Source organism: Oryzias latipes, chromosome 15, assembly GCF_002234675.1.
Source record: "Oryzias latipes chromosome 15, ASM223467v1".
In the NCBI taxonomy this organism is placed as follows: Eukaryota; Metazoa; Chordata; class Actinopteri; order Beloniformes; family Adrianichthyidae; genus Oryzias; species Oryzias latipes.
Genome location: NC_019873.2, coordinates 9,294,201 through 9,321,541, shown reverse-complemented (window position 1 = coordinate 9,321,541; position 27,341 = coordinate 9,294,201). Strand labels below are relative to the sequence as shown.

Here is a 27,341-nt window from a genome sequence, read left to right as displayed (position 1 = left end):
TTTACTCCATAAGACAAACAGCAGATCGTCTGCAAAAAGGATGACTTTTATGTAGCATATGTCAGTGACAGAACAAGCTTTTGTCAACAATGAAACTTTAAAGACCCTTTAAAACTATTTACAAGGCACAACAGGAACCATCTTCCATAAATATTTTGTTCAGTAGATCTTTAGCGATGTGATGCCTGGCCTGATTTTCATCCAAAATGTCAAAAAGCATTTTACAAATGAAATTATGAACATTTTATAAATCCAAGAACAAAAAAAAGATTAAAAACATATCAAACTTTGAAATTAGTTGCAACATTTACTGTGTTTTAAAGACATCCTATAACACTCAAAATATGTTTACAACAAAAGCAAAAACAAAAGGGATCTAGCTGTCTTTAGCTTTGAATTGGGGTGTGAGGATGACACACACCACAAAACACCTCAGATATTGCTATAACCAACAACTGGACCAATAGTTAATCCTACAATTCTGTATCTGGTTGTCTTTTCCATTCAATACTTTGTAGGTGTTGCTCCCCTTTTTCCTTCATTCTTCCCTGTCTGGAAAAAAACAGCACTGCCAGAACCACTGAAACATAAAGAATCACTCATGAGAATTAGAAACACAGATTCTGGTATTGTAATATGGTCACAGAACATTAAAAATACAAGAAAAAATGAGTGACTTTCTCCATCTGACCCACTATACACAATTCTTTTACCTCTTTGGTTTTCCTTCTACCGTCCATTTTCAGTATTTACTAACACATCCATCAACCAGTATTTGCACAAGATTGACCTTAATTTGTGTTTCGGCTGCTCCCTTTAGGAGTCACAACAGCAAATCATCTTCCTCCATCTACCTTTCTCCTCTGCATCCTCCTCGCTCACACCAACCACCCTCATGTCCTCCTTGCTGACATCCATGAACTTCCAAATGGTTTTCTTTTAAGTCTCTTTCTTGTTAGCTTCAACCTCAACATCCTTTTACCAACATCATTACTGTTCCTCCTCTCAAAGTGTCCAAACCATTTTAGTCTGGTTCCCTGCTTTTTCCTCCGGAGCATCTACTATGGACTGTTCCTCTGATGGATTCATTCCTGATCCTATCCATCCTCATCACTTACAAAGAGAATCACAACATCTTCATCATCTACCTCCAGTTCTGTCTGCTGTCTCTTTCTCAGAGTCTCTATTAGCATCAACATGCTGCTCTCACCACAGTATCCATACCTTTCACCCTTGATGACACTCTTTTGTCACACATCACACATAAAACTTTTCTCCCCCTTTGTTTTTACACATTCCCTCTTTTTGGTCCTCCCTTCATCTTCCCACCCAGCAGCTTCAGGTTAGGTATGCCCCGTCTTCCTCTCACTTCTTCCTTTTGTTCAAAACACCCAACCTGAGCTGCTCTGCTACATTTGGAGACATTGAACTTTTTAATAATCAAAGAATACTAAGATTTTTAGTCCCACAAATGGTTGTTTGTCTCAGATTTTCCTGTTTAGTCCAGCTCTAGTCACTAAGCCACCACCTTACTCACCCTGACTGGCCTCTCTCCCTATTATTTTTAATCATTGGGGTTTATAAATTATGAGCATTATTATGGGTAACTAATGTTACTGTCTGTCCTTTTTTTACTAAAAAAGATTCTAGTTTTACATTAAAAGAAATACGAACCAAAGAACTCCATCAACACTATACATTCTTTCATTTCTGAGAAAGCTTACTCACCCAGCAGCAGCAGCAGAGCTCCAAGTTTTCCCCAAATATATAGAGATATTTCTTCTTGCCAGCCAGTTCTAGCCCAAGAACAAAGTCCATTTTCTAAACAGGTGCACACTTCTACACTGATGGAGCTTTCCTGGTCCAGGTTACCACGATCTGAGACCCTCAGGACCACTTTGTATTTTCCTCCAGGAATGTCAGACTTTAAAAACAGCTCGATTCCAGTTTCTACAGAACAGAGAAGTGAAGGAAATTCAGTTTCAACTTGTGCATTATTTCCACTTTCTGTTGCAATTTAAAAACAAACAAATAAACATCACAGAGATGCTGCTAAATGATTTCAAGATTTAGTTCATGCAAAGAACATAAATGACTGACAAGTAGAAAGAAAAAAGCCATTTTTTTAACATTCAAGTGAACAGTGTTCGTACTGCTTTCGTTCATCTTAGCCGTCCAGTTGGCTGAGTACTTTTCATGAACGGCCACACTGTACGGAGCAGAATGAGCGGCTTCGTCTTTATCCACTATACTCAGCAGCGCAGGAGTCCGCTGGTGCCTGCACATCTGAGGAAACACAATCACAGTCAGTCTCAGTGCAGTTCTTCCTGAAAAATATAAACCTAAATGGCTCTAAAAAGCAAACACACACCTGTGTTTCCCGTTCTACAATTGCTGGGGCGTTGTCGTTGACATCTTCAAGTATAATGATCAACGTGCCAGTTCCAGTGGCTGGGACTGAATCTGGTGAGATCACAGATGAACATCAGTAAAACCAGGAGCAACTTTTCCTCATAACAATTGATCTCTTAACCTAAAAACTGTGATGCTTTTATAGCAAACAACGAAACAGATTTGAAATGAAAACATGTATAAAAAGAAGCCTTTTCTCTTCAGCGTGTAATTTTTCAAAACATGTATTAATACAGTGTTTTTCAACCTTTTTTGAGCCACCGCACACTTTAACCTTGACAAAAACCCCGCGGCACACCAGCATCCCAAAAAAAAAAAAAAAAGCAGAAACTCATAGTCTGTTTTGATCTACCCCCCCCCCCCCCCCATCTGACGTGCATTTTTGTGATAATTGTGGCAGAAAAAGCAGGAAGTTGCAGCTGTTTTTTCTAAAAGATGTAATAAAAGTTAATTTAGGAAATTTACAAACTGTATGTTCGTTGTGGTTTCAAGACGTTTAACAAGGACGACTCATTGTATGCCGAGGTGCTGTTCCTTTAACCTAATGCATCATGGGAGATGTAGTGTGAAACTGCCGCGAAAGGGCAGACAGACTTGCATCTCTGAGCTTCATTGTTTTGTTCACTTGTTCCACGGTCTGATACCGGATTCTGTGGAAAGCTACACCGCTAAAGACAAGCTTTAAATGTTATTTTTGTTGGAACTGACAGACTTTTTAAGCTAAATTGGAACAAGGAAGTTAAGACTTTAACCACTTCTAATTGGTCAGACTGATGACATGTGATTAAGCCTTCAAGAATGATTGGTGGAGACAGTTAAAGGAGAGGGACTTTTCAGAAAACAGTTATAGCTGCAGCTAAATTGCGGTACCGTCATTCTTATCAAAATGTCTTTAATAGAATCAAATAAATACAAAGAAAAATAATTTTATGATCTTTCATATTCCTAAATACTCAGTGTTTTATCAGGGCCTGTTTGGATGAACAAAGAGCTGATATCCTGGAGACGGAAAATGTTTTTAGATCAGTAAATGAGGGCAATTTTCCACGGCACACTTGACCATCTCCCACCGCACACTAGTGTGCTGCGGCACACTGGTTGAAAAACACTGTATTAATGAACTCCAAAAAAACTGTACAGCTACCAGATACAACAGGGGTGGGCAAACTACGGCCCGCGGGCTGGATCCGGCCAGCCTCCATGTGTGGTCCGGCCCACTGAACAATATCAGAGACCCATGTTTTTTTTTACTTTTTTTAGGCCACACCATCAAGACCTGCATAGAATGTAACATTTTATTCCACCCTTCTGCAGTCTCTGCTCAAACCTGAAACCCTCTAAAATCCCTGTCAAATAGAACAGAAGACAGTCTTCCCTTTCTATGTCGCAGTTCCTCTTTCCCGGTTTAGTTAATTCTTTTAGAGCAACTATGCTGCTATTTGTAAACAGCGCACCCTGTTCTGTCTCCTGATTGGCTGGAGACCTTGTCAGTCAATCTCCTCCGTGCCGTCTGTTTCCTGACTTTTGGTCTTTGAAGATCACAGTTATTTGGTCTTTTTTTTTCATAGTGTTATTTATTCTATTAAAAGGATAATGAATTATTAAAACTTTATTACAGGATTTTACAATAAAAAAAAAGAAATTATTATAGCTTTAAAGAAAAAGAGTTATTGTGGCCCTCACAAGAAAAAGTTTGGGGACTCCTTTCTAGCATCCATGTGGTGTTGGAAGATTTGTTGTTTTCATTCTTACGATCCTTCAAACACCACATGAACGCAGCATTTCTCTAAGTTTTCAATTGGCTCTAAAATGAGAAAAGCTTTAACCTAAAAACTTTAAAATGGTCTGTTTTAATCCAAATTTAAAAAATGTAATCCAAATTTTCATCCAGAGTCCGTGTTATTTCTTTCTCACTCACTCCACGCATCTGGTCCTGGTCCGGCCCTTCTATCCAATTTTAGAACCCATGTGGCCCCGCGAGTCAAAATAGTTGCCCACCCCTGAACTACAAGATCTTTTTTCTGTTAATAAAACAATTTGTGGAGATAAATGTAAACAAGACTGAAAGTCAGCAAGAGTTCTAAACAGGAGAGACTAATGGTGGAGCATTGTTCTGCAGATAACTGGCACTTACCTTGTCTAGTGATCTATCCATTGCAGGCAATTATGGAAATGACTATTTCTCTAAACATTATGTAATGGGAGGCACCTGACAGTGTCACTATACCCACGGTGCATAGAGTATAAAAGGAAGTTGATGTGTGGTTGCTATGGTGCTACTTTCCTGTTAGACAATCGGTTAACTCACAGAGCGGCATTAGTTGCCTCGGGCATAGAGTGTGGTAAGACTGTTTTTATCCTTACCTGTGGATGATGTTTTGAGCAGTGGTGGTTGTTTATATTTTATCACAGGATCATGGCAGAGTTGGATTCTGTTTTACCGGGGGTTTTAAGGACTGGGCGTGAGGTTTTGCGACGCACCATGTATATACACTCTTATCACAATCAATCAATCTAGGCTCTTGCAGGGGGGGTGATGCCCCTTCCGGATGCATAGAGCCGACCAAAAAAACAAGGGACTTCCATATTTTCCGGTCTTGTGACAGAAGTTCAGCATCCTTCAGAGCTGCCCCGTAAGGTTTAACATCTCCGCAATGACGTCTGTTCCCCTGATTAAGGGGATTGCCTTGAGGTCGTTTCCAGTCCGCAGCCCCTGGGTTAAACTGCAAAATGGCTCGTGTCAGATGGTAAGAGGGAAGACGGAGAACATAGCTGAACCATCCGATGCAAAGGTAGGAGGCGTGGGGCTGGCAGGTTTGGGCTCTTAAGGCTCTGTTAGAGACGCGTTGGGGCCACTTGATGTTCTCAACGGTCCTGAGAGCCCGGCTGTCGAAGCCATCTATTCTTGCGGCTAAACTCTTACTTAAAGGCCATGTCTCCGAACCATATAGCAGGATGGAGAGTACAGCTACGTTTTGCCGAGTTATTTTATCCTGCTGTGTTTAATTCTTTCTGCACCATGAGTGAGAGGGAGGGAGAGGATGATGAGGTTATTAAGCACCACTAGTGCCAAGTACAACGGACAATGATAATACAGCAAATCTAATCTATCTAATCTAATCTAATCTAATTGTTAGGATTATGGTCTCCTCCCACTCCTACCGGGAATCATTGCCTCACCTGTTACCCATCTCCTCATCAGTCTTCAGCCTATTTATGGACTCCTCAACCTCCAGTCGACATCAGTCCGTCTGCTCTTAGCAGTAGAGTATTGACTTATACAAAGCTCTAGACCATGTCTTATCCAAGCTCTCTGCCTATACCATCCCTTTCTGCAAACTAATCCACTGTTTGTCTGCCTCTTCAGGAATGCCACCAGCTTCATCTTCACCATTGTTCACGACCGCCATCCATGATCAGGACACCAAGCAAGGCACCACAAGATTTCAGTTGTCACAACCCCCAACAGACCAGCAACTCTTCATTCCATTAGACGTCCAAGTCACAATCCTTCCAAGCCACAACTCTCCACGACCACTTGGACAAAATAAAGACTAAACTCATTCACCGTCTGTTTCTGTCCTGCTTCTGGGTCCGGCCTCGTTCACCCTAACACTAATCTAATATTGCAAGAACTGAAATTAAAGTCAGTCATGTTGGCTGTCTACAAAATATGTTTTGTAAATCCAAACTGCATCATTCATATTAATGTCATAAAAATGAGAATATCTGCAGGCTCATACTTAGACATATGAGAGTTCAAGCACAGAGCCTTAAGAGCCCAAACCTGCCACCCCCAGGTGCAAGAGAGAGGCACGGGTTAAGTAAACTGGTCCAGGAATTGATAAGGCAGCGGAACCGTCTCCGGGAGCATGAGCAGTGCTCTACCACTGTATTTACAGTTCAGACGGACAGGGAGATGTTAATCAGTTGGTGCTGCCTCAATCTCTAAATCCATTCTTAACTCCCTGCATGATGAGCATGGCCATTAGGGCACCAAACAGACTTTGCAAGTTGATTCGGTCGAGGTATTATTGTTTGAGTTGAGCATTATTCAGATGTGGAGAAGTGATGCAGGAGCTGTGAGAGGTGCGTGTTGTCGAAAGCGTTACAGCCAAAAGTAAAGACTTATGTGGCTTCATTTAAAGCCTCTTGACCTCATGAAATTCTGGCAATAGATTTTACAGTGTTGGATCCGGCTACTGATGGCAGGGAGAATGTTTTGGTAATGACAGATGTGTTTTCAAAATATGCACAAACGGTCCCTACAAAAGATCAACGAGCTAGCACTGTTGCAGAAGCATTAGTAAAACATTGGTGTCAACTGTTTGGTCCCCCAGCCCGCATTCATTTGGATCAGGGGCAGAATTTTGAAAGTTATTTAGTACACCAGCTTTCCAAACTCTATCAGATTGACAAAAGCCGCACAACCCCCTACCATTCCAAAGGGAATGGCCAATGTGAACACTTTAACCGCACACTCCATGATCTCTTAAGAATATTACCACCTGAGCAGAAACGCAGATGGCCTCAGCACCTTTCTCAAGTAGCATTTGCCTACAATACTCGTACGGTGCGTACTGTCCGTGCATACAAATAGAAGAGAGACCTCTCCTGTTCAGCGAAAACAGCGAAATTAACATCATCATTAATTTAAGGAACACTGACTGACTTGATGATTTAAATATGAAAAATAACATTTATATTTTGTGGGGCACAAAAAAAACGCGACTTCTCCAGTACTGATAGTAGAACCGTTCAGGTCAGTTCTTAATTATACTGTCTTGAAGAATGTGGCCCCGGGGCTCGTACAAAACCGGGGCTCGGTACCCATCCCTACTCATATGCAACCTCCTCAAGTTCAGGAGCTCACAGAAGAAACGGACATGCCCAGTTTGTGAGCCCAGAAGGTCAAATCGAAAAACAGCAGGCCAACATTCCAACCCGTTTAATTTTCCAAAGGTCTCGGTGGAACCACATTGTCGGGTCGACGATGCACTTTGAGGGGGAGAGATGTAATGGTAGTCCCCTGAGGGTGTTGCTATCAATGAGTTTTATCGCTAAAGGAGACACACCAGCTTGGGAAGCCTGGCCAACTGTGGCGGAGCGCGACGCCATCTTGGTGAGGTCGTCGGTGCCCACATGATATATATATATATATATATATTTTCCAGCTCTAGGAATATACTCTAGCGATATACCGGCTGGGTAGCTCGGTTGGTAAGGTGCAGGACTGTCATGCAGGAAACCCGGGCTCGATTCCCAGGGCGGAATGAACAATTAATGGTAATGGAAAAATGGCAATGGAAATGGGGCATTTAACATAACAATGGAAATGGGACAATTACCAATTAACATCACCCACTGAGGGTCCTTGGGCAAGACCCTTAACACTACCGCCTACCTCACAACATGAGAGACAATAAATCACATGTCATGCCGGCTCAGACGTCGCCCGGCTAAACAAAGGCTCCTAGCCTTGAGCAGCTGCTTAAATAGGTACACAAGAGTCAATGAAGCCAGATGAATAAACAGGCTGTTCGCAAATCAACCTGCGAAAGTGTACCCTCAGTGGCAGGGTCAAAACAGCCGAGCAGACCCACCAAGGCTAGAAACGGAACAGTACTGGAAAAGTCATCACAGTGGCAGACATCCAAGAAAGGTATGAAGGACTGGACAGCACCAGGCCCTGACATGATACATGCCTACTGGCTAAAGAAGCTTACCGCACTCCACGAGCGCCTGGCAGCACAAATGAACCAGCTGCTAAGAGATGGAACTCACCCTGAATGGCTAACGGAAGGGCGAACGATCCTGATCCAGAAGGATTCCTTTAAAGGGTGCAGTCCCATCCAACTACCGGCCAATAACCTGTCTCTCCACAACATGGAAGCTCATGTCAGGCATCATTGCAACCAAGATAAATAGGCACATGGATCAATTCATGAGTAACACACAGAAGGGCATTGGTAGAGCCTCCAGAGGAGCCAAACACCAACTCACAGTCAACAGAACAGTCGCTCAATACTGCAGGTCACGACACACCAACCTGTGCACAGCCTGGACGGATTACAAGAAGGCCTATGACTCAATGCCACACACATGGATCACTGAATGCTTGGAGCTGTACAACATCAACAGGACTATAGGAGCCTTCATAGGAAACTCAATGAGGCTGTGGAAAACCACCCTTGAAGCCAATGGGAAGCCACTTGCACAAGTGTCCTTCAAATGTGGGATATACCAAGGTGATGCTCTGTCCCCACTGCTGTTCTGCATAGGTCTCAACCCCCTCAGTCAAATAATCAACAAGACTGGCTATGGATACCGACTCAGAAATGGAGCCAACATCAGTCACCTCCTCTACATGGATGACATCAAGCTATATGCTAAGAGCGAGCATGACAGTGACACCCTAATCCACACCAGCAGGATCTACAGTACTGAAATTGGGATGCCATTTGGGCTTGAGAAATGCAGCCGGATGGTGACAAAGAGAGGCAAGGTAGTCCAAACAGGAGGGGTCTCACTCCCAGAAGGAACAATAGCATACATCTAGGACAGTTACAAGTACCTTGGAATTCCGCAGGCAAATGGCAATCTGGAGCAGGCAACAAGGAAAGCTGCAACAACTAAATACCTCCAACGAGTAAGGCAAGTCCTGAGAAGTTAGCTCAATGGCAAAAATAAGACCCGTGCAATAAACAGCTACGCACGGCCAGTTATCAGATACCTTGCAGGAATAATAAGATGGCCAAAGGAAGAGATACAGACCACAGATGTTAAAACACAAAAGCTCCTCACCATGCATGGAGGGTTCCATCCCAAATCCAGCACCCTGAGACTGTTTGCTAGCCGCAAGGAAGGAGGCCGAGGACTGTTGAGTGTAGAAGCCACTATCCAGGATGAAACATCCAAGATGCATGATTACATCAAGCTCAAGGCCCCAACTGACAGTGTGCTCAGTGAATGTCTCAGCCAATGGAGAGATCCTCATGGGAGGACAAACCCCTGCATGGGATGTACCACCGGACCATAACTGAAGTGGCTGATATCAAGAAGTCTTACCAATGGCTAGAAAGGGCTGGCCTACAGGACAGCGCTGAAGCGCTCATCCTGGCAGCTCAGGAACAAGCCCTGAGCACCAGAGCGATAGAGGCTCAGATCTACCACACCAGACAAGACCCAAGGTGTAGGCTGTGCAAAGAGGCGCCTGGAACAATCCAGCACATAACTGCAGGGTGTAAGATGCTGGCAGGTAAAGCATACATGGAGCGCCACAATCAAGTGCCTATTCATCTTGGTTATATATATATATATATATATATATATATATATATATATATATATATATATATATATATATATATATATATATATATATATATATATATATATATATATATATATATATATACACACACACATCATTTGTTGTTGTTAAATAAGAGAAACAGTCAACCTGAAACATGCATAGTTGCAGGACTTCTTGAAATAAAATAATTATTACAAAGAACTTTTAACAATAATTTCTAAGCATTTAGAAGTTTTATAGCTCTTTGACATGTAATCTAAATTATTTTTAAAAGTCAAACAATAATTCAAAAATAACAACAATTATAACATTTATTATTATTATTTTTCTAAATGTGTGTGTACCACTGCTGTTTTATCGCCATCTTTTTGATGTGCCCGAGTTGCATGAGTGTATGTGGACTCAGTGCAGTTGTGGGGAAAAGTTGAAATGAATAACTGAATGTATTTGTGCATTAACGTTTCTGCCCATTGTGAGTCAAATTATTTTGTTAAATTGTGAATTAGGGTTTATTTGTTTATATTTTATTTCATGCCTATTGTTAAAGATTAATTCTATTGTGTTTACTTATTAGAAATAAGGAATATTGATTATTATGAAATTTCTTCAATGAATGCCGTTATTAAATGAGCTACAGCCTGATAAGATGTGTTTTGGATTTGTCCACAGTCGCAGCCGTACCGCCTTTGGCAACACAGACACCCCAGTTGTGTGCCACTTGCTACCGCCCAGCTACCCCAAGGGCCGGTGCAGGTAACATTTGCATTTTCAATAATCTGCTAACCGACCATAAAATCTCACTTCACACACAAAACAAAGTTTGACCAGCAACAATTTCTCTCTCTTTCCACCTACCATTATCATAAGCACCAAGGAGCACCGTGTATTTATTGTCCGTCACATTAGGGGACTCTCTGTCCATGAGGCTTTTCACCTTCACCAGCCCTGAATCCTCGTCCACTTTCAGCCAGTTATCAGGGTCATCAATTATTTTATACCTGCACATAAAAATGTGAATCAAATGGATTCATTACAAAAATCCTGCATACATTTTTAGGGACTGAAAAGAATAACGTTCTAATAATCTTTGTGTTTGTAAAATACTGAATACAATACATGTTTACAACATGGGACAACTGTGTGTAAACCAATTGTATGTAAAAAAGAAAAAAAATAGACGATAAAATTAATCTAGACTTAAAATAATTTAAAGGATTTAAAAACGCTTCCTTCACTCTAATTCTGGGCTTGGTCGATTTAAATTAACTGACACATTTAATAACATTTCTGTCCTTGTCTACGTTTCTATTTTTAAACAGTAAAGAAACAAACTACCAGGCTTTTTTAACCCTTGTGCTATCTTAGATGACCCCACCCTTACTTTGACATGTTATTCCTACCATGACAAAGGTGGAAAGATTTCATGTAATCCATGGACACCAGGGAAGATCACAAATGACCCAACTCCCAATGTTAAAGTGCCTAGGATAGCACAAGGGTTACAAATTAGAAGTACAAAAATCTTACTTGACAGGGTTTTCACGTGCAAAGTCTGGGTCTTCTGCCTCAGAATTCATGATCACACTTTCCACAGAAAGGTTCTCAGGCTTTTGAACGGTCATCTCCTTTTCTTTAAAGATCGGAGGCTCATTGACGTCCTTCACGGTCACCACCACTGTGGCGGTGGAGTTGGTCAGTGGAATGGTAAATGGGACGTCGTTCTCCACAATAACCTCCAGAGTGTGTGTTCTGTTTGTCTCAAAGTCAAGTCTCTATTGTTTGAAGAAAAAGGCATTTATCAGAAGGTGAGTGAGTAAAAATTGATACATTGAAATATTACAATTCTTCATTTAGTGAAGTGTATCGACATAAAATACAGCAGAGACAATATTTAATTAATTATTTATAAGCTAACATGTAGTTAAGCATCTTACTTTTGTTTTACACTTAAACCTCTACTAGTTGGCAGCACATTACAACAAGCCTCTTTCAGCAGCTCTACATTTCACCAAAACAGTGATAGAATCTTCCTCAGCTTGTGAGATGTTTATTCGGCCTTGCGGTTTTTGTAGTTACCATGGTTGTTACTGAAGAAATGTATGTTTTTATATCTTGTACTTTATTAGGTTGCAGTTTAATCTTTAGTGTGAAGTAAACTCATTTTGAACTCTCAGGACTTCTTCAGGACTACTCCTGTGACATTCCTTTATGCTTTATGGTTGCAGCGGCAACTTTCCCACTGCAAACCCCTGTGAAGAAATAGGATGTTCTTTGTGCAAATCTAGGAGTTTTCCAGAGAAGCAATAAATATGCCATGGACTACATTTCAACCATGTGGGTTTAAGGTCTTTAAGGGAACCTGTCTAGATTCATGTTCTCATGTGGAGGTTGGAGCTGACCTCCCCCTAATGCCGGGAGGAGCGAACCCTGTGGCTGTAACTCCAGCTATTGGCCGGTAAAAGCACGAGGGCTATCGGCTGACGAATCAGAGCGACCAGGGGCGGAGATTCGGCCACCATGATGTTTCCGGAAGGCGGAGATTCAAGCACATGTTAAAAGGACTATTTTGGAAGGACTCTATTGTTCTCAGAAATACCTACGAGTAATTCGCATGTAACTTAGGCGTCTGTAGGTCTTTTAACTTGAGAATCCAGATATCTGCAACAATATGTTTTAATCTGTGTTAGAACTATTGTTAGCATTGCTAAAAAAACTATTTTAATAAATTGGAAAAGCAAAAAAAATATAAATATAAGTCAACACAGAAATCTGCTGCTTGATCATATCAGCTTGGAAAAAATGTCAGCCCAAAGTTCAAGTAACTTTGAAAGAATTCGGTCTCTCTGGTCTCCCATAGCTAACTCCGTGACTTAGGGGGTGGGGGGGGCATGGTCGTCGCTGCTCCTTGCCCTTCTGCCGTGGGCCGGGGTGGGGGTCGGGGCCTCCGGTGCCTGGCCGGGGGTGGTGGGGGCTCCGTTGGTCGGGGGGTCGGGTCCGGCGCCTGGGTGGGGCGGCCTGGGGCGCTGCGTGGTCCTCTGGGCTTGGGTGTGGGGGTGCGTGGTGGGGGGTTGGGGTGGTGGTCTGGCTTGGCTTGGGGGGGTGGTCCCTTTGCCTGTGCTGGGGGGGGTTGGCGGGGGGCGCTGCTCGGGGGGGGCCCAGCGGCGCTGGATGGGCTTCCCGTCTACACCTGGGGCTGGGATCGGCCCTTCCCTGGCTCTGGGGCGGGACGGGACAACCCTCTTGGGGCCCCCGGTCGCTCTGGGTGTCATCCGCTTCGGCTGCGGGGTCTGGGGGTGGGGTGGGGTGGGGGTCTTGTCGGCCCTGTCCTGTGGGGGGGCATTCTGGGGGAGGGGGGGGGGGCACTATTGGTACGGGGCAGGGGGGGTTGACGGGTCGGGGTCTCCGCTGAGGCCATCGGCGGTTTCCCCGGCCGGTTGGCTGCCTCGGTCCCGTCGAGGCCTGACCAGAGCTCTTCTAGGGCCGGCGTTTGGGGGTGGGGGCCTGGGCTTGCTCCGGGGGGGGGCGGCGCTTTCTGGCTCCCCTCTCTCTGTGTGGGGGTGGTGGTGCTGGGCCTGGGGTGTCTGCGCCTCCGGGGGTGGGGCCCCTGGGCTGGGTGGGCCTGGCCCCCTTGCTGGGGGGGGGCGGGGGACGGCTGTTTGACCACCGGGGGACAGTCTATCATCTGTCCCCAACTTACCCCCTTCCTCATATAACCTCATAATAGGGTGAGGGGGTGGAGGGCTTAGCCTGCGATGAGCCTTGGGGGGGGGGTTTACTAGGCAGTGACCCCCCTCCTGTGGTTGCCGTATGGAGTGGGCCCCCCCTCTTTCAGTTTTATTTGCACCTTAGACATGTAGGGCCCTTGGTAGGGGGGGTGCTTGGACATCACTGCCAGCAAGCAGCGGATGTCCTCCTAGCACCCTACCCGCCAATTTTAACCGCACCTTAGACATTTAGGGCCCCTTGGTGGGGAGGGTGAGGGGACGTCACTGTGAGTAATCAGGAGACGTCCCCTTAGTGCCCTACCCGCCAATTTTAACCGCACCCCCCTTAGTACACACACCCCTCCCCCCTCAATATATACATCCCAACATAAACACACACACATGCACACACACACTCTCTCAAACACACATACACGCACACACATTTTGCAAGGAAGGTGGGACCTAGGACCATCTGTCCCCTGCCTCTTCCCTGGTGGGGGGTACGGGCCCCTTTGCAACGGCGGCTGTGTCCCCGGCGGTGCTCTCTCCGCGCGGTGGGGGGGTTCACATTACATCTGAGCCGGGGGTGTTCGTGTCCCTGGGGGGTGGGTTCTGGTCCTTGCTCCTGAGTGCTGGGCCCCGCCAAATTTCCAACTGTGGCCGAGCCTGGTCGGGCCATATTTACAACACCCCTTGTGGGCCCTCTTTTTTCCCCGGGGTTCCCCCCTTCTGGGCGGGGGCGGCGGGCCCCTGCCTCGCTCCTCCCTGGACCAACCGTGGGCCGGGCGGATGGCTGCCTGGAGTGCGGAGTGGGTCTCCCTTGGGGGGTCCTGGCTCGTACCTGGGGTTGGGGCGGGGGGATGCCCGGAACTCCTGGGTGGTGGTGGGGTGCTCGTCTGGGGCTGTGGGCGTCCTTCTCCGGTGGGGCCCTGCGTTGGGTTCTCCCGGCGCGGTGGGGGGGCTGCTCTCCTGGTTGGGCTGGGGCGGCGCCCTCTTTCCCTCCGTGCCTCCCTGCTCTCTGGCTCTGGGGGCCTTGCGGCGGCCCTGCTGGCCCTGGCCTGGGTGGCGGGCTTGGTCGCCCGGGCGGCGGTTGTTCCCTGCCGGTTCCCGTGTGGCGTTGGGGGGATTCCGGCTGCCGCTGCTGGTGCGGTGGGGGTCTTGGGGTGGGGATGGCTGGGCACTCTCCCTCCTTCTTTTCACGTTCCACCATCCATTTTAGAAGAACATAAATACTCACCTGAGCACAGGTGTTAGCTCAACAGACTGAATGACTGAAATATTTCACACTAGTTGGTTTTAAGGCATAAGTATGCGTGTGAACACTATCTGTTTTGTGTACATGTCGACAGGTGGACATTTTTGCAACTAACAGGTGTGTTTATAACATTTGAGTGTGTGTGTGGACAGGCTCCGCCCTTTTTTTTGTTTGTTTTTTACATTTGAACCTTACCATAATGATTAACAACCAGTAAACTTGTTGCTTTATGCTGCTTCATGGTCTTATCCCCCTTCCCCTCCTATTATCACCCCCTACCCCCCCTCTCTCTAACGTCCCTCTCTCTTCTTCCCCTCTTTCCTTTTCCGTCCGGTCCAACACCAAAGATTTTCAGACATGTTTGAAATTAATAAAGTTTGGCCTCAATTACAAAAGGGGTTTATTCAGACATACCTTTGGTTTGTCTGAAGATTAATAACCCCTCTTGTTAAAGTAAAATATGTCCAACCCAAGAGGCCCTCAGCTCTCATCTGTCTGCCTAGCTGTTGGACAGGACAAGTTAAAAAAAAAAAAAAAAAAAAAAAAAAGAACTATTGTTAGGGCAAAAAACTTTGTGAATTTTTAATCCGGTTGAATCCTTGCTTGCTTTACCACTCTTGACTACTGAACACGCACGGATGGAAAGATCTAAAAAGCGGGAGATTTCTTCCCTACATTACAAAGCTCAATGAGCAATGTTCAATGTAGTTTTAACTTGGATGGGTACCAAAACTCTGTGTCAAGTTTGTGTTGGTACCATAAAAAACACAGATTTAGGTGGTTTGTGGACGGCTCATGCATACAAGAACGAGTTAAGCTTTGCAGACACAGCTCATACTGAATGTGTAGCCTTAGTCAAAATGCTGGAAGCCAAGCGAGCAAAGTACAGCCAAAGATTCTAATAAAGCGCAGGGCAGACTGTCATGGAAATAAGAATCTTAGGCACATTCAAGTGCTCTCCATCAACCTGTCATGCCGCTTCATCACACTTAAAAGTTAATAGAAAGATTTTAAGTTATTTATTTATTTATTTTTTATTTTTTAAACACCTATTTAGGCACCTGAACCATTTTAAATGCATTGGTTTGGCTACATTTAGCAACGTTTGAAAAAAACAGCACTTTATTTCCTTAACCATACTTATAGAACCCTGTTAGTTAAAGCACATTTATTCTTTGTTTTCCTGATACTGAAAAATATTTTGTGAAAATCAAACAACATTTAGTGTTGAAAAATGTGTCTTCATTCACCATAAGAAAAGCATCATGAATTTGCTTGGGAAAAAATTTAACATAATGTATATGAGGTGATTAACGCTCTGATCATTAAAACAAATGTATTTTACTATTTTAGCCATGTAAAAGATGTATTAGTGTTCAGACGGAGATGTATTAGTGTTCAGACAAAGCTTTTTGCAAGCCATACTCTAAAGAAATCGTGAAATGTTGTTTCTGGTGCGTTGTTGGAATACATAATGATATGTATCGTATCATTAGCTACGTGCCAATAAACACCTGTAGTTATCAGTGTGAAGGACAGCTTCAGGACACAACCTCTGTACTTTTGCTGAGTACCAAACTTTACTTTTAAAACAAAACAGAATTTGTTCAACTTGAAAACAAGATCTGAGCGCCTTTGTTTTCTTACCTTAGCAGTTTTGATGATTCCTTCTTGTTTGTTGGTTCCTGTTTCTATGGAAAACAATTTATCAGGATCTCCTCTGACAATCATGAACTTGGCGTTCCATGCTGGGGTGTTTGGTTCATCTTCATCAGTTACTGACATTTTAACCACCAGAACCCCCACTGTGTTTTCATCAACTGATCCCTGATACTAGAAAAGGTAAAAGAATGAAAGGGAATTTAAACCAAGAAATATTCTTGCTTCATGCTGTCAAAGGCTGAGAAACTTCCTACAGAATAACATTAATGTTCTAAATAAAAATGAAACATCATTATTTATTCAAAGAAAACTTGAATGTGTCAAACCCTTTCAGACATTAGTGTTAACCAAACAGTCACATGTGTTGTACTCACAGTAGATGCAGTAAAGACTGGAGGGTTGTCGTTGCTGTCCGTCACGTTCAAAGTTACTTTTGTTTTTCCAGTTAATCCTTCTCCTTTCGTATCCGCTGCTTGTATTTCCAGAGTGTACTCAGGATATTTCTGTTGAAGCACATCGTCATCATCATCATCATCATCATTATCATCATCATCATCATCATCATCATCATCATCTGCAGCAAAAAGCAGAAAGTGTAAGAGACAAAGTTTGAAAGTTAAATCCATAAAAGAAACTATTTTACTGTCAGTTTTAAGAATGTTAACTACAAACCAAAATAAAAAAAAATTAGAAAAACAACTTCTTTTTTAAGAGGATTTATTTCAAAATCATTACCTCTCTGTCCAAACCAACACCTTCAACCATGATGGCTCCATTGAAGGAGTTAATGGCAAACATGGAATCACTGGGAAGGTTAGGTTCCTGACTCAGAATCGTGTATTTGAGAATGGAGTTGTCATTGCCTGGTTCATCAGCATCAGTGGCTTTAACCTGAATCACTGTAGTCCCTGAAGAGGTCAAATATTACAGCACAATTAAAATTGGATTTTAATGATAAATCCCATCCTGTGTTTTGGGCCACAAGATTTTCAAGGCATTACTCTGTCAAAGGAAGTGATCAATTAATAAAAATATACAGTAATATTCATAATAGCCAATCTGACCATGTCTGCCATCAATTCTCCAGTAGTTCTGCTTTGACTATGCAGCCATGATGACTGAACACATCAGTAAACCTAAAACAAACTTTTCAAACATCAGTTTCTTTCAGCTTCCATCAGTGTTAAAGTCTAAATCATGACTGAATTTTACCTGCAGCTCTGACATCCACTCACTTCCAGAAAAAACAGCTTTAGAGGAAGAAACTTCTCACAATCAATGAGCAAAAGTAACAAGTATTTGGAGAACAGGATTAACACGGGCGTCAGAGCTCACAGCTCAGCAGAAAAAACTAAACTCTCTGAAGGTGAACATTGTAGGAAAAATAAAATGCTATCCTTCAAGACTCAAACTTGTGTAGGTCAACTTCACCATCTCCACTCCTGATTATTTACTTTATCTGATTCTGTTCTGTTCACTGGACTTTAACAACAATTACTGAGACCCAGAACCTGCTCTGGATTCAACTGTTTGACCAGTAAAAAGGTTAAGATACAAAATAAAAACGAATATTTGTTTAAACATTACAAATGATCCACTGATGTTACCTTTTGGTGAGGATTCAGCAACTTCTGCCACATAGGATGTCTGTTCAAAAATGGGTTTGTTGTCATTCATATCAATTACATTGATGATGATTTCCATAGGATCCTCCACATCAGCGTGTGCAAGCAGCTACAAAATAATACAAAGAACAAAGTCACAAAGTCAACACAAAAGTCAATTTTATTGCAAAAAAAAATACTCCAATAAAATTTAACCTCTTTAAAAAATGAATGACCGGGGGTTGGTGGGTAGGGCAGTCTTCAATAAGAGAAAGACTTTGACTGCAAACTAGAGGAATTACATGAACATGTCTTTTTGTGTGGGGAGTGTAGCAAAATACATTCCTCATTAAAATATTCAGACCTGCAAAATAAAGCAAGATTTTGCAGACATTAACAAGGCTCTAAATAGTTTCAAAATGTCAAAAGGAGGAGGAAGTGAACAAAATGACAATAAAAAAAGAACTGGTCATGGACTGATGAAAAGTTTAAGACCACAGCCTCAAAATGCCTGAATGTTTGCCATAATTTGCATTCAGTGGTATTTACTAAACGATTGGACTGTTAAAGTCTCTTGATGACAAAAACAAAAAAACAAACAAAAAACAATGTCTTAGAATGTGGCAGGATAGTTGAGGGGGCAAAACCAAAACCTATTACAATGTGTCTTTTTAGTTGAAATGTCATTGGATGCAGTAAAACTATTTTGAAAAATAAAATGAGGTAAAATAATTTTGATTTCTTTTTTATGTCCTGAGGGTCCTGCAATTAAATGGTAAATGCCACACAGGCACTGAGCTGGAGGATTCAAAGGACTGTCTGCCAACACACGGGATGGTCCCTGACGGCTCGAGGAAGTCGGAACCGGCTCATAAGCCCCTCGTCCTCGTTTGCCAGCAAGTCTTCTTGCTGTCTAAAGATGCATTCACTCCGAATTCTTCCATTTGCAACATCTTCTAAGAGCACAAGATCAGCCATTGTGCGTCATTACGCATTGTGATGGGGGATTTTATTTCCATCCATTTAATTGCATCTGACAAGCTACAGATGTCGGTAATAATCGACGTGGAAATGGGAAATTGTTCAGTGCAAATGTAATTTCTTGTTGCTTTCTGAATGGTTGAGACATACGCCATACATTGTTTTATCAAAAATAAAACAAACTAAAGGCATATGCATGAATACCATAATTCCATAGCTTATGAAGAAATGTTTTACTATGAAAACAACTTTCCCCAGTGGACAATTGATATGTCCGTCTGTCTGTCTGTCTATCTGCCCGCACCTATATCTGCTCCGCCAGACGGACACACTGACGAGAATATTAGTTTTGTACATTATTTCGTTCTGTTAACTAAATTATCTATGAGGATGAATTGCACAACATGCCAATATTGCAGAACATATATCACTTTTCTTTTTGCAAATAAGTGTTCATTTGAATTTCTGTTGTAATTTTCGTTTGATTTTTTTTTTGTTTGTTTCACTGCTGATCTGTCCAACGGGTGTTCTTGTAGGCTGTTAATTGTAAGACTTGCTTTGTGAAGTCTTCATGTTATTTATGAGAGGCAGTATTGTCATTTTCATTTTCACGTGTTTCTTCCATCTGCCAACGGTGTCGCCGTTTCTCATTTCACCCGTTTTTGTGCGTACGCCTGGGTCAGAGCTTGCGTGAAGGACCGCACATTTTCCCGTCAAGTTTGCTTTTTTTAAATCTCAACTATTGCGTAGAGAGTGGCGTACGCCTTCTTTTGTGTGTACGCAACGTTTATAAATGAGGCCCCTGGACATGACCTTGAAAACACAAATGTTCCCTCAAATTACCATTTTGTGCGCACAAAGTTTGTAAGCTTTTTGTACATCTGGAAAAGCACAATATAAATCTAATCCTTTATTATTCTTAATGTCATCACACTGGATAAACTTTGTCTAAGAAGTCTCCAGAGAAAGAACTCATGCTATAACTCTCACAACAGTGCAATCCACTTTTTGATTCCTTTTTCACTATTAGTAATTTTTAAGCGAAAAATAATTAAATGTGTGCACAAAATATTAAGTTGTGAACCAAAAATGCTATCTTGTGCACAGAAATTGCTAATTTAAAGAGAAACAAATTACTTGTCATGTCCAGGGCTTCAGATTTTGGTCAGAAGTGCTTTCATTTGATGGCTGATTCCAGCAACAATTATAAATAACAGTTCACTTCCCTACTAAAAATTTCTTAGATTTTACCTGGCAAAACAAAACTATAAGGAAAAGAAAAATAATGTAAAAAAAAAAAAACTGTGGCTCATTCTTACTGTATAATGTGCTTGTTTCTCTCTGTCAAGTCTCTGATGGACAAAAAGATCACCAGTGTCTTTGTCCATTGTAAAGAGTCCTACAGGATCTTCAGTGGCTCCTGGACCTGTGATCCTGTAGATGATCTTCTTTATTTTGTCTTCACTCGAGCGAATCTGAACAAACCAAGAATCAATAAAAACCCGCAAACAACAACACTAACCTTTCTCTAGCAAACAACATGAGTCAATGGTTGAAATCTCTCATTAAACATACGAGACAAAAGCTGATGTTTCAGTGCAACTTAGCAATAGCAAATTTAAGCAATGTAACTTTTGCATTTGACTTAAAGAAAATACCATCATGGACCAAACTAAAACCAGAAATAAAGCAAGTACTGTTTCATACCAAAGAATTAGTCATTCGGTCCCCTGCTATGTTAAGCACATTGAGTTAATTCGTCACTGCCAGTTAAACCTAATTTTAGTTAATCTCAAACGCAAAATAATACTAAGAAGAAAGCATCTGAGATGAAATGTCCAACTTAAAAACAAAAGGAAAAGAAAAAAGAATTTCTGCTATAGAACTATCCTGTGTAAATAAGTGTCTTTACATTAATGCAATGACTGATTATTTATTTTTTTAGTAAAAACAAAATCAGTGTCCCACCATCCAACTGTGTCCCCTAAATGGACATGGATGAATGGTGGCTTTTGGTTGTCTGAGCTTCATCTCTCTCCACAAGTTTTCAATAGGATTGAGGTCCAGAGACTGGGTGGACCACTCCATGACCTTGATATGCTTCTTCTTCAACAATTCCTTAGTTGACTTGTTTGTATTTCTTTGGTCATTATCCTGTTGGAAGACCCATCCACCACCCATTATAAGGCTCCTGGTGGAGGGGAGGAGGTTCTCACTCCGGACTTGATGGTACATGGCTCTGTCTACCCTCCCATCGACACAGTAAAGTAGACACATTATGGATACATCATTATGGGTCTGACCAAACTAAAAACCTAAATAAATCAATCAAAGATCAAATCCAAAAAGGAAATAACAGTTCTGCAGCATATTTTGATGTTTCTTACCGTAACCATTTTAAGTGGAAAGGGTCCATTGCTATTCTCAGGAATATTGATAGGAGGGATGACCCAGTCTCTCTTCCTCCTCCTCAGTCCATTACTCGACTTGGGAAAATAATAGACGGCCACATCTGGATGACCTGCAGCCTAAAAACAAATATTAAAAGGACATTTTGTTTTCCAGAATGAAATTAGGTGTTAGTTAAAACTAACAAAAAACTGAATATTTATAAAAACAAGAAGTTTAAAATAAAAGTATTTGAAGTTAGTAATGCTAAAGTGCGTCAGAAATAAAGATAAAAATCTGGGAAGTAATTTACAGTTTAATCTGTAGTCTTCCTTATCAAGGAACTTATTCAATAAAAAAGTCCCCTGTTGCATTAAAACAGATTCAATTCCTCACTGCAAGTTAGTTTTTGTATTTAACAGGCTCCCTGTTAACCCCTTGTGCCATCCTAGGCACTTTAACAATTAGAGTTGGGTCATCTAGACCCACTAGAAAGTGTGCTGAACCTTTTTTCTTCAATGATCTATGATCTTCACTGGTGTCCATGGATTACATGAAATCTTTCCACCTTTATCCACCTTTGTCATGGTAGGGAACACGTCAATGCAAGGGTGGGGTCATCTAAGATAGCACAAGGGTTAAATACAAATACTCTCTCTTGCTCCAGCTAAACTTGATTCATGTTGTTTCCAGAACAAACCTCCACAGTAGGGAAAGTCAGGAAATACTTTACAAACATTAGTTCTTTGATTTCCTTCAATTTTTCACAATGAAAAGTGAAGCTAATTTTTGTTCTTCGTCAAAAGAAACAGCTAGCTTGATACCTTGTACAGGTCTAAATCAGTAGTGCAACAGGTTAAAAGTGCAAACAGACTTCCTTCATTAGACAATCAGGCTCTATGTATAATAAAATCTTTTTTCGGGGCCCAGTTTATTGCTTATCTGAACTTACCTCTTTGGTTTCAGCAGAATCCACTTCAGTGTTGTGATGGTTCTGGTGTCTGTGGTCTCCATGGTGCCGCTCAGCATCTCTGCTTACATGGTGATGTCCATGTTGCAGGACCATGACAGGAACAGTCATCTTGTTGCCCTGTGAGTCCAAGGAGTAGACAAAAAAGTCCTGATGTCCTTCATGGAGAACAACTGCTCTTTTTACCTAAAATATAAGATGACAACTAAGATTTAACTGTGTCAATTTGTGGCAAAACCAAGTGTGAGTTTAAGCAAAAATGTTAACTAATAAGAGGGAACTTTAATGCTTTTAAGTAAAAACTGTTGCTTACAGTTAGTACTCCATCAGAATTAAACACAAAGCGACTGTCATCTGTGCTGAAGAGAAACCTTGTACGATCTGTGCAGTCAGTCAATCCAACTATGAATAAAGAACACAAAGCATACGTTAAATTATCAAGTACAAACACTTTTTCCTTTGAGTTCTTGGTGCTCCCCTTAAGAATTGCCACAGTAAAGACTTTTTTTTTTTACCACATTATTATTCATTCATTCATCTTCTTAACTGTTTATTCCCTTTCGGGGTCACAGGGTTGCTGGAGCCTATCCCGGCCACTTGGGTGTAGGCAAGGGATACCCTGGACTGGTTACCAGTCTGTTGCAGGGTGGAATATCCTCAATCACACATCCATTCACTCTCACACCTATGGACAATTTAGAGTTGCCAATCAACCTATGTAGCATGTTTTTGGACGGTGGGAGGAAGCCTGAGATCCCGGAGAAAACCCACGTATACACGGGGAGAACATGCTGACTCCACACAGAAAAGTCCCCCATTGATGTTGTGTTTTTCATGTCCCCCGGCCGGGACTTGAACCGGGGGCCTTCTTGCTGTGAGGCAAGAGCACTAACCACTGCGCCACCGTGCAGCCACCACATTATTAATCTCCACCAAATCATTCAGTGCTACAGATGTAGGTAAAGCAGATCCACATTAATACTCTGTTGGATCTTTGTTTATTAATTGCTGCTTTTGTGAAGATAAAGATTGATGTCAGACAAGTTTCTGCTGATTCTGGAAAAAAAACAAAACCTTAAACCTTTTGACTTCCTGTGCACTTCAAGAAAAGTGTGATCATCCATCAAATATTTGTTAGAATGGCCTGCTGGAGAGGGGCTTACCATAACATAACCTTCTGGATGGAAGTTGCTTGATACCTTTTAAGTCAAGGGATGGGGAGGAGCAGAGTTTAGTGGGAAATTAACTAAAAGATAGGACAGGCCAAGAACAGCTACAAGAAAAACCTGGAGGAAAAGCTGGACATGAACAACATCAGAGATGTCCAAAGCAGTGACGTGTGGTGAGGTTGGTGGCTGGTGAGGCAATCACTCTTTCAGTCAGATTTACGAGATAAACTCAATATATTTGCCAACTACTGATTGTGTTTTGTTTCTCATATCAGCTCCAAGTTCAAGTTCGGGTTTGGGCACTCCTCCAAATGTATCCTAATGTCTTTGTGACGGTGACCTTGGGTGTTCAAACCTTATTAGTAATGCCAACCCTTTTTTCACATCGGACACAATTTACATGTCAAACTTGCGCCACTGCCTCTCTTTTGATGGGCATCAAAGTTGCTGCTTTAGTTCTTGTTCAAATATGTTCACAAACCTGCTTGGGAGGACTTGGGAGGAGCTACCATCAAAAGTTTTTAGTCCCAAAGCTAAATGGAAGCATTGAGTGTACATCTGTAAATCTTATTTACACTGCATAAAAAACACAGATGATGTTGAGAGATCAGGTTTATCAAAGTCAAAGTCAGCTTTATTGTCAAATATGCTGCATGCACATGACATACAGCACAGATGAAATTACTTTCCTCTCGCCCCACAGTGTAATCAGCTTATAAAATAACAAAATAAATTAAAAAAATAGATAAATAACAGTAATAATAAGAACAATAACAGCAATAAGCCCAATACATGCTTCATAGGTTGATTGGCAACTCTAAATTGACCATAGGTATGACTGTGAGTGAATGGATGTGCGATTGTGGATATTCTACCCTGCGACAGACTGGCGACCTGTCCAGGTTGTCCCCTGCCTTCGCCCACAAGTGGCCGGGATAGGCTCAGGCAACCCCGTGACCCCGAAAGGGAAAAACGGTATAGAAAATGAATGAAAAAAAAAGTAATAAAATAAAAATATAACAGCAATAAGAGAAATGAGATGGTTAAAGTGGCAGTTTAAAGTGACAACAGTGCTAAGAACAGTAAGTAGATGAGTCAGTGATGGCAGTCTTTGGGGAAGATGATGTTCTGATAATAGCCTGAGCCACTTGCTGATGACGAAGCTGATGGGCGAGTGTTTTACCTTTCTTTTCCCCATGTTCATATGATTTATATCGACATTTATTTAAAAGATTTTCAATCTGCTTCATTGTCAACAGATTATATTCGGTCTGAAGAGCTAGGCACTTTTTGAACAGGTCAGGTGAAGGGGAGTTAGCTAGCATATCATCTAATTGGAGAATATCATTTTCAATCCTCTTAATCTTCTCAGTTAGAACTGTTCTCATTCTAGCACTATAAAATATCATTTGACCTCTAAGGTATGCTTTTAGTGATTCCCAAATTAAGCCAGAGGACACTCCCGGTGTGTTGTTACGTGTAATATATTCCTTTATTTCCTTTGAAATTAATGTAACAAATTCTTCATCTTAAAGCAGTAGAGTATTAAATCTACATGGTCGATATTTACTACATGGACTTGGCATTTTCAATGTCATTAACAATGGTGCATGGTCAGATATAACTATTGCTTGGTATTCACACTTATTGACCAGAGAAAGTAGGTTGCTATCACGGAAAAATAATATATTCGTAAGGAAGTTTTATGTACTGGTGAGTAGAAGGAGTAACTTCTGCTATTGGGATTCTGGAATCTCTAGACGTCAAACATCATATGTTTTAAGAAGCTGGTTGATCACTTCCGATGCCTGTGATGGTTGTGAGGATTTAGGCGAACTACAGTCAAGGGAATGAGTTAGTACACAATTGATATCACCTCCGAGAATGAGAGGTGATATCAATCTCGTATAGCAAATTGCTATACGGGAAAAAAATTCCAGTAAAAAAAACACCATTGTCCCAATTAGGAGCATATATGTTTGCCAGTATAACAGGAGTGTTACTTAAACTTCCCACTACTATTATATATCTTCCAGATGGGTCAGCTTCTACTTTTGTCATGCTGAAAGAAATTGATTTTTTAATAAGAATAGGTGTGCTTCTGGATTTAAAATGAAAGGTAGAATGAAAAATTTGTCCCACCCATACCCCTTTAAGTCTGGAGTTATCAAAGGTGTTTAAATGATCATCCACTAAATCATCTTCAATTGGACATGACATGCTCCTTCACCTCTCTGAAAAATATCTAACCTTCAACTAAACCAGGTTATGTTCAGAGCATGAGTTGCTATGGCAACAATGATATACCCTGAAACATACCTCCATTTTTGGAACCGAAAGCTGAGGTTATCCGCTTCCCTGGCCTCAACCTAAACGTGGTAACTCACATAACCTGCTTTTTGGAATACCCCCCTGATTTCAGTTAGGTGGGGTTTTGTTATTTTGGCCTTGGTTCACGCTGAAGCCTTTTGCTTCACCTTTAAGTCATTGTTGTTTATTGTTGTTTAGCAAATACATTTTTTGTATGAAGAAAATCTTCTGGTATTTTTCATATTATATATTACAAATAACTTTTATGTTATGCTCCTCTTGGTCCCCTAGACATAGAAAGGGGCATAACAGACGAGCACAACCACATTCAGGAAGCATGAGAGCAATAACTGTTTGATGAAGTCAACATACCTTTGCCCAGTCTTGTGCTTTGCTTCAGATGCTTCCTGTTCACTTTGAATATCAAATCTGAGTCAAATCCAGGTTTACATGGTGACTCCTCTGCAGACGACACAACTGCCATCTACAGAAAAGTAACATCTTGTTATGGTTACAAAAGAAACTCAGAATATGAAATTCCCACATTGCTAACTGAACATGATTTTTTAGGCTTCAGTAAACAAAACATGCATAACGTTCCTATATCACTAAGGAAGTCCTTACAAAACAGATTTCTGTATTCCAAAATCTTGGAAGTGAATAATAATCCCAGAAGAATAAATAGTAATTCTGGCAAGTTTACAATTTTTATTTATTTTTGGTAGATAGTGGGTAGATGAGGCCTCAAATCGTTTTGGTACATTGCCCAAACTATGTTGATACTGTGTTGATACTGTGTCACTCAATACTGACTCCTGCTGGACTGAAAACATCACTGCAGGCAATCAAGTTCAGAAACTCCACTGATATATTGACTAGATTTGTGTAAACACAATATTTATCGTTGTAGTTGTGGCTTCCTCCTCACTCTATAATGCCCAAGATTTGAGGAGGTTCTTTAAATTTGACAGCTCTGCTGAACAAATGCAACATTTTAACTACAATACATAAAGTTATTAATTTCAAATGAGTCTGTCTGAAATGGAATTGTATTCTGCTAGATTATGCTGAAATTGAGAGGAACGGGGGGCCAAAAAACACTATTAAAACTATTAAATAATTCCAAAAACCTAATAACACCACATTCAACACCTTAAGGAAAGATTCAGTAAAATAAAACGTAAAAAAGGTGAGCGGGGAAAACGAGGGTGAACGAGTGCGAGGAAACACCCACAGCAAAAAATGTATAACGAGAAAGAAATTATTGTGATGTTTTTTCCACTTACAACTTATTAGTTTTTGGTCTTTTTTAATACCATTTATGACTAATTCAATACAACCTTTGCACTACAAAATTCCATAAAAAAAGCCTAAACTAACATAAGATAGAGAAATTTCTTACAAGAACCAGACAAATCTCATAACATAATGTTAGAAAACCAAAAAAATATATCACAAAATCTTACCTGAAGAACAATCAAAGCTACAAATAATTGAATCCAGGTGCTTCCCATTTGTGTGTAAAGCCTGAAGTCAAAAGTCCCCTGAGAAACACAAATGATGTTTAG

At 41.5% G+C, this 27,341-nt stretch overlaps 1 protein-coding gene across 1 annotated transcript; it reads right to left on the bottom strand.

Annotated features, from left to right (window-relative positions):
- Positions 1 to 26: 26 nt before the first annotated feature.
- Positions 27 to 27,341, bottom strand: LOC105353623 (cadherin-1-like). Its single transcript, XM_023963495.1, has 16 exons — positions 27,240 to 27,341; positions 26,146 to 26,257; positions 22,608 to 22,696; positions 22,277 to 22,480; positions 21,324 to 21,464; positions 20,256 to 20,411; positions 17,959 to 18,085; positions 17,087 to 17,259; positions 16,726 to 16,854; positions 16,337 to 16,522; positions 11,255 to 11,499; positions 10,583 to 10,725; positions 2,372 to 2,463; positions 2,154 to 2,286; positions 1,729 to 1,950; positions 27 to 580 (listed from the first exon to the last, which is right to left on the bottom strand). Exons 1-16 carry the CDS (start codon positions 27,285 to 27,287, stop codon positions 474 to 476), a joined length of 2,307 nt encoding a protein of 768 aa, XP_023819263.1. The 5' UTR covers positions 27,288 to 27,341; the 3' UTR covers positions 27 to 473.

What these genes read in the sequence shown, in the direction of transcription:
- LOC105353623 (XM_023963495.1), bottom strand. Translation starts at nt 27,287, where the DNA reads ATGGGAAGCACCTGGATTCAATTATTTGTAGCTTTGATTGTTCTTCAG. An exon ending in GTGTTGGTTTGGACAGAGAG is followed by an intron (nt 16,855 to 17,086) that starts GTAATGATTTTG and finishes GTGCTTCAACAG; the next exon opens with AAATATCCTGAGTACACTCT. An exon ending in TTGTAGAACGGGAAACACAG is followed by an intron (nt 2,287 to 2,371) that starts GTGTGTGTTTGC and finishes GTGTTTCCTCAG; the next exon opens with ATGTGCAGGCACCAGCGGAC.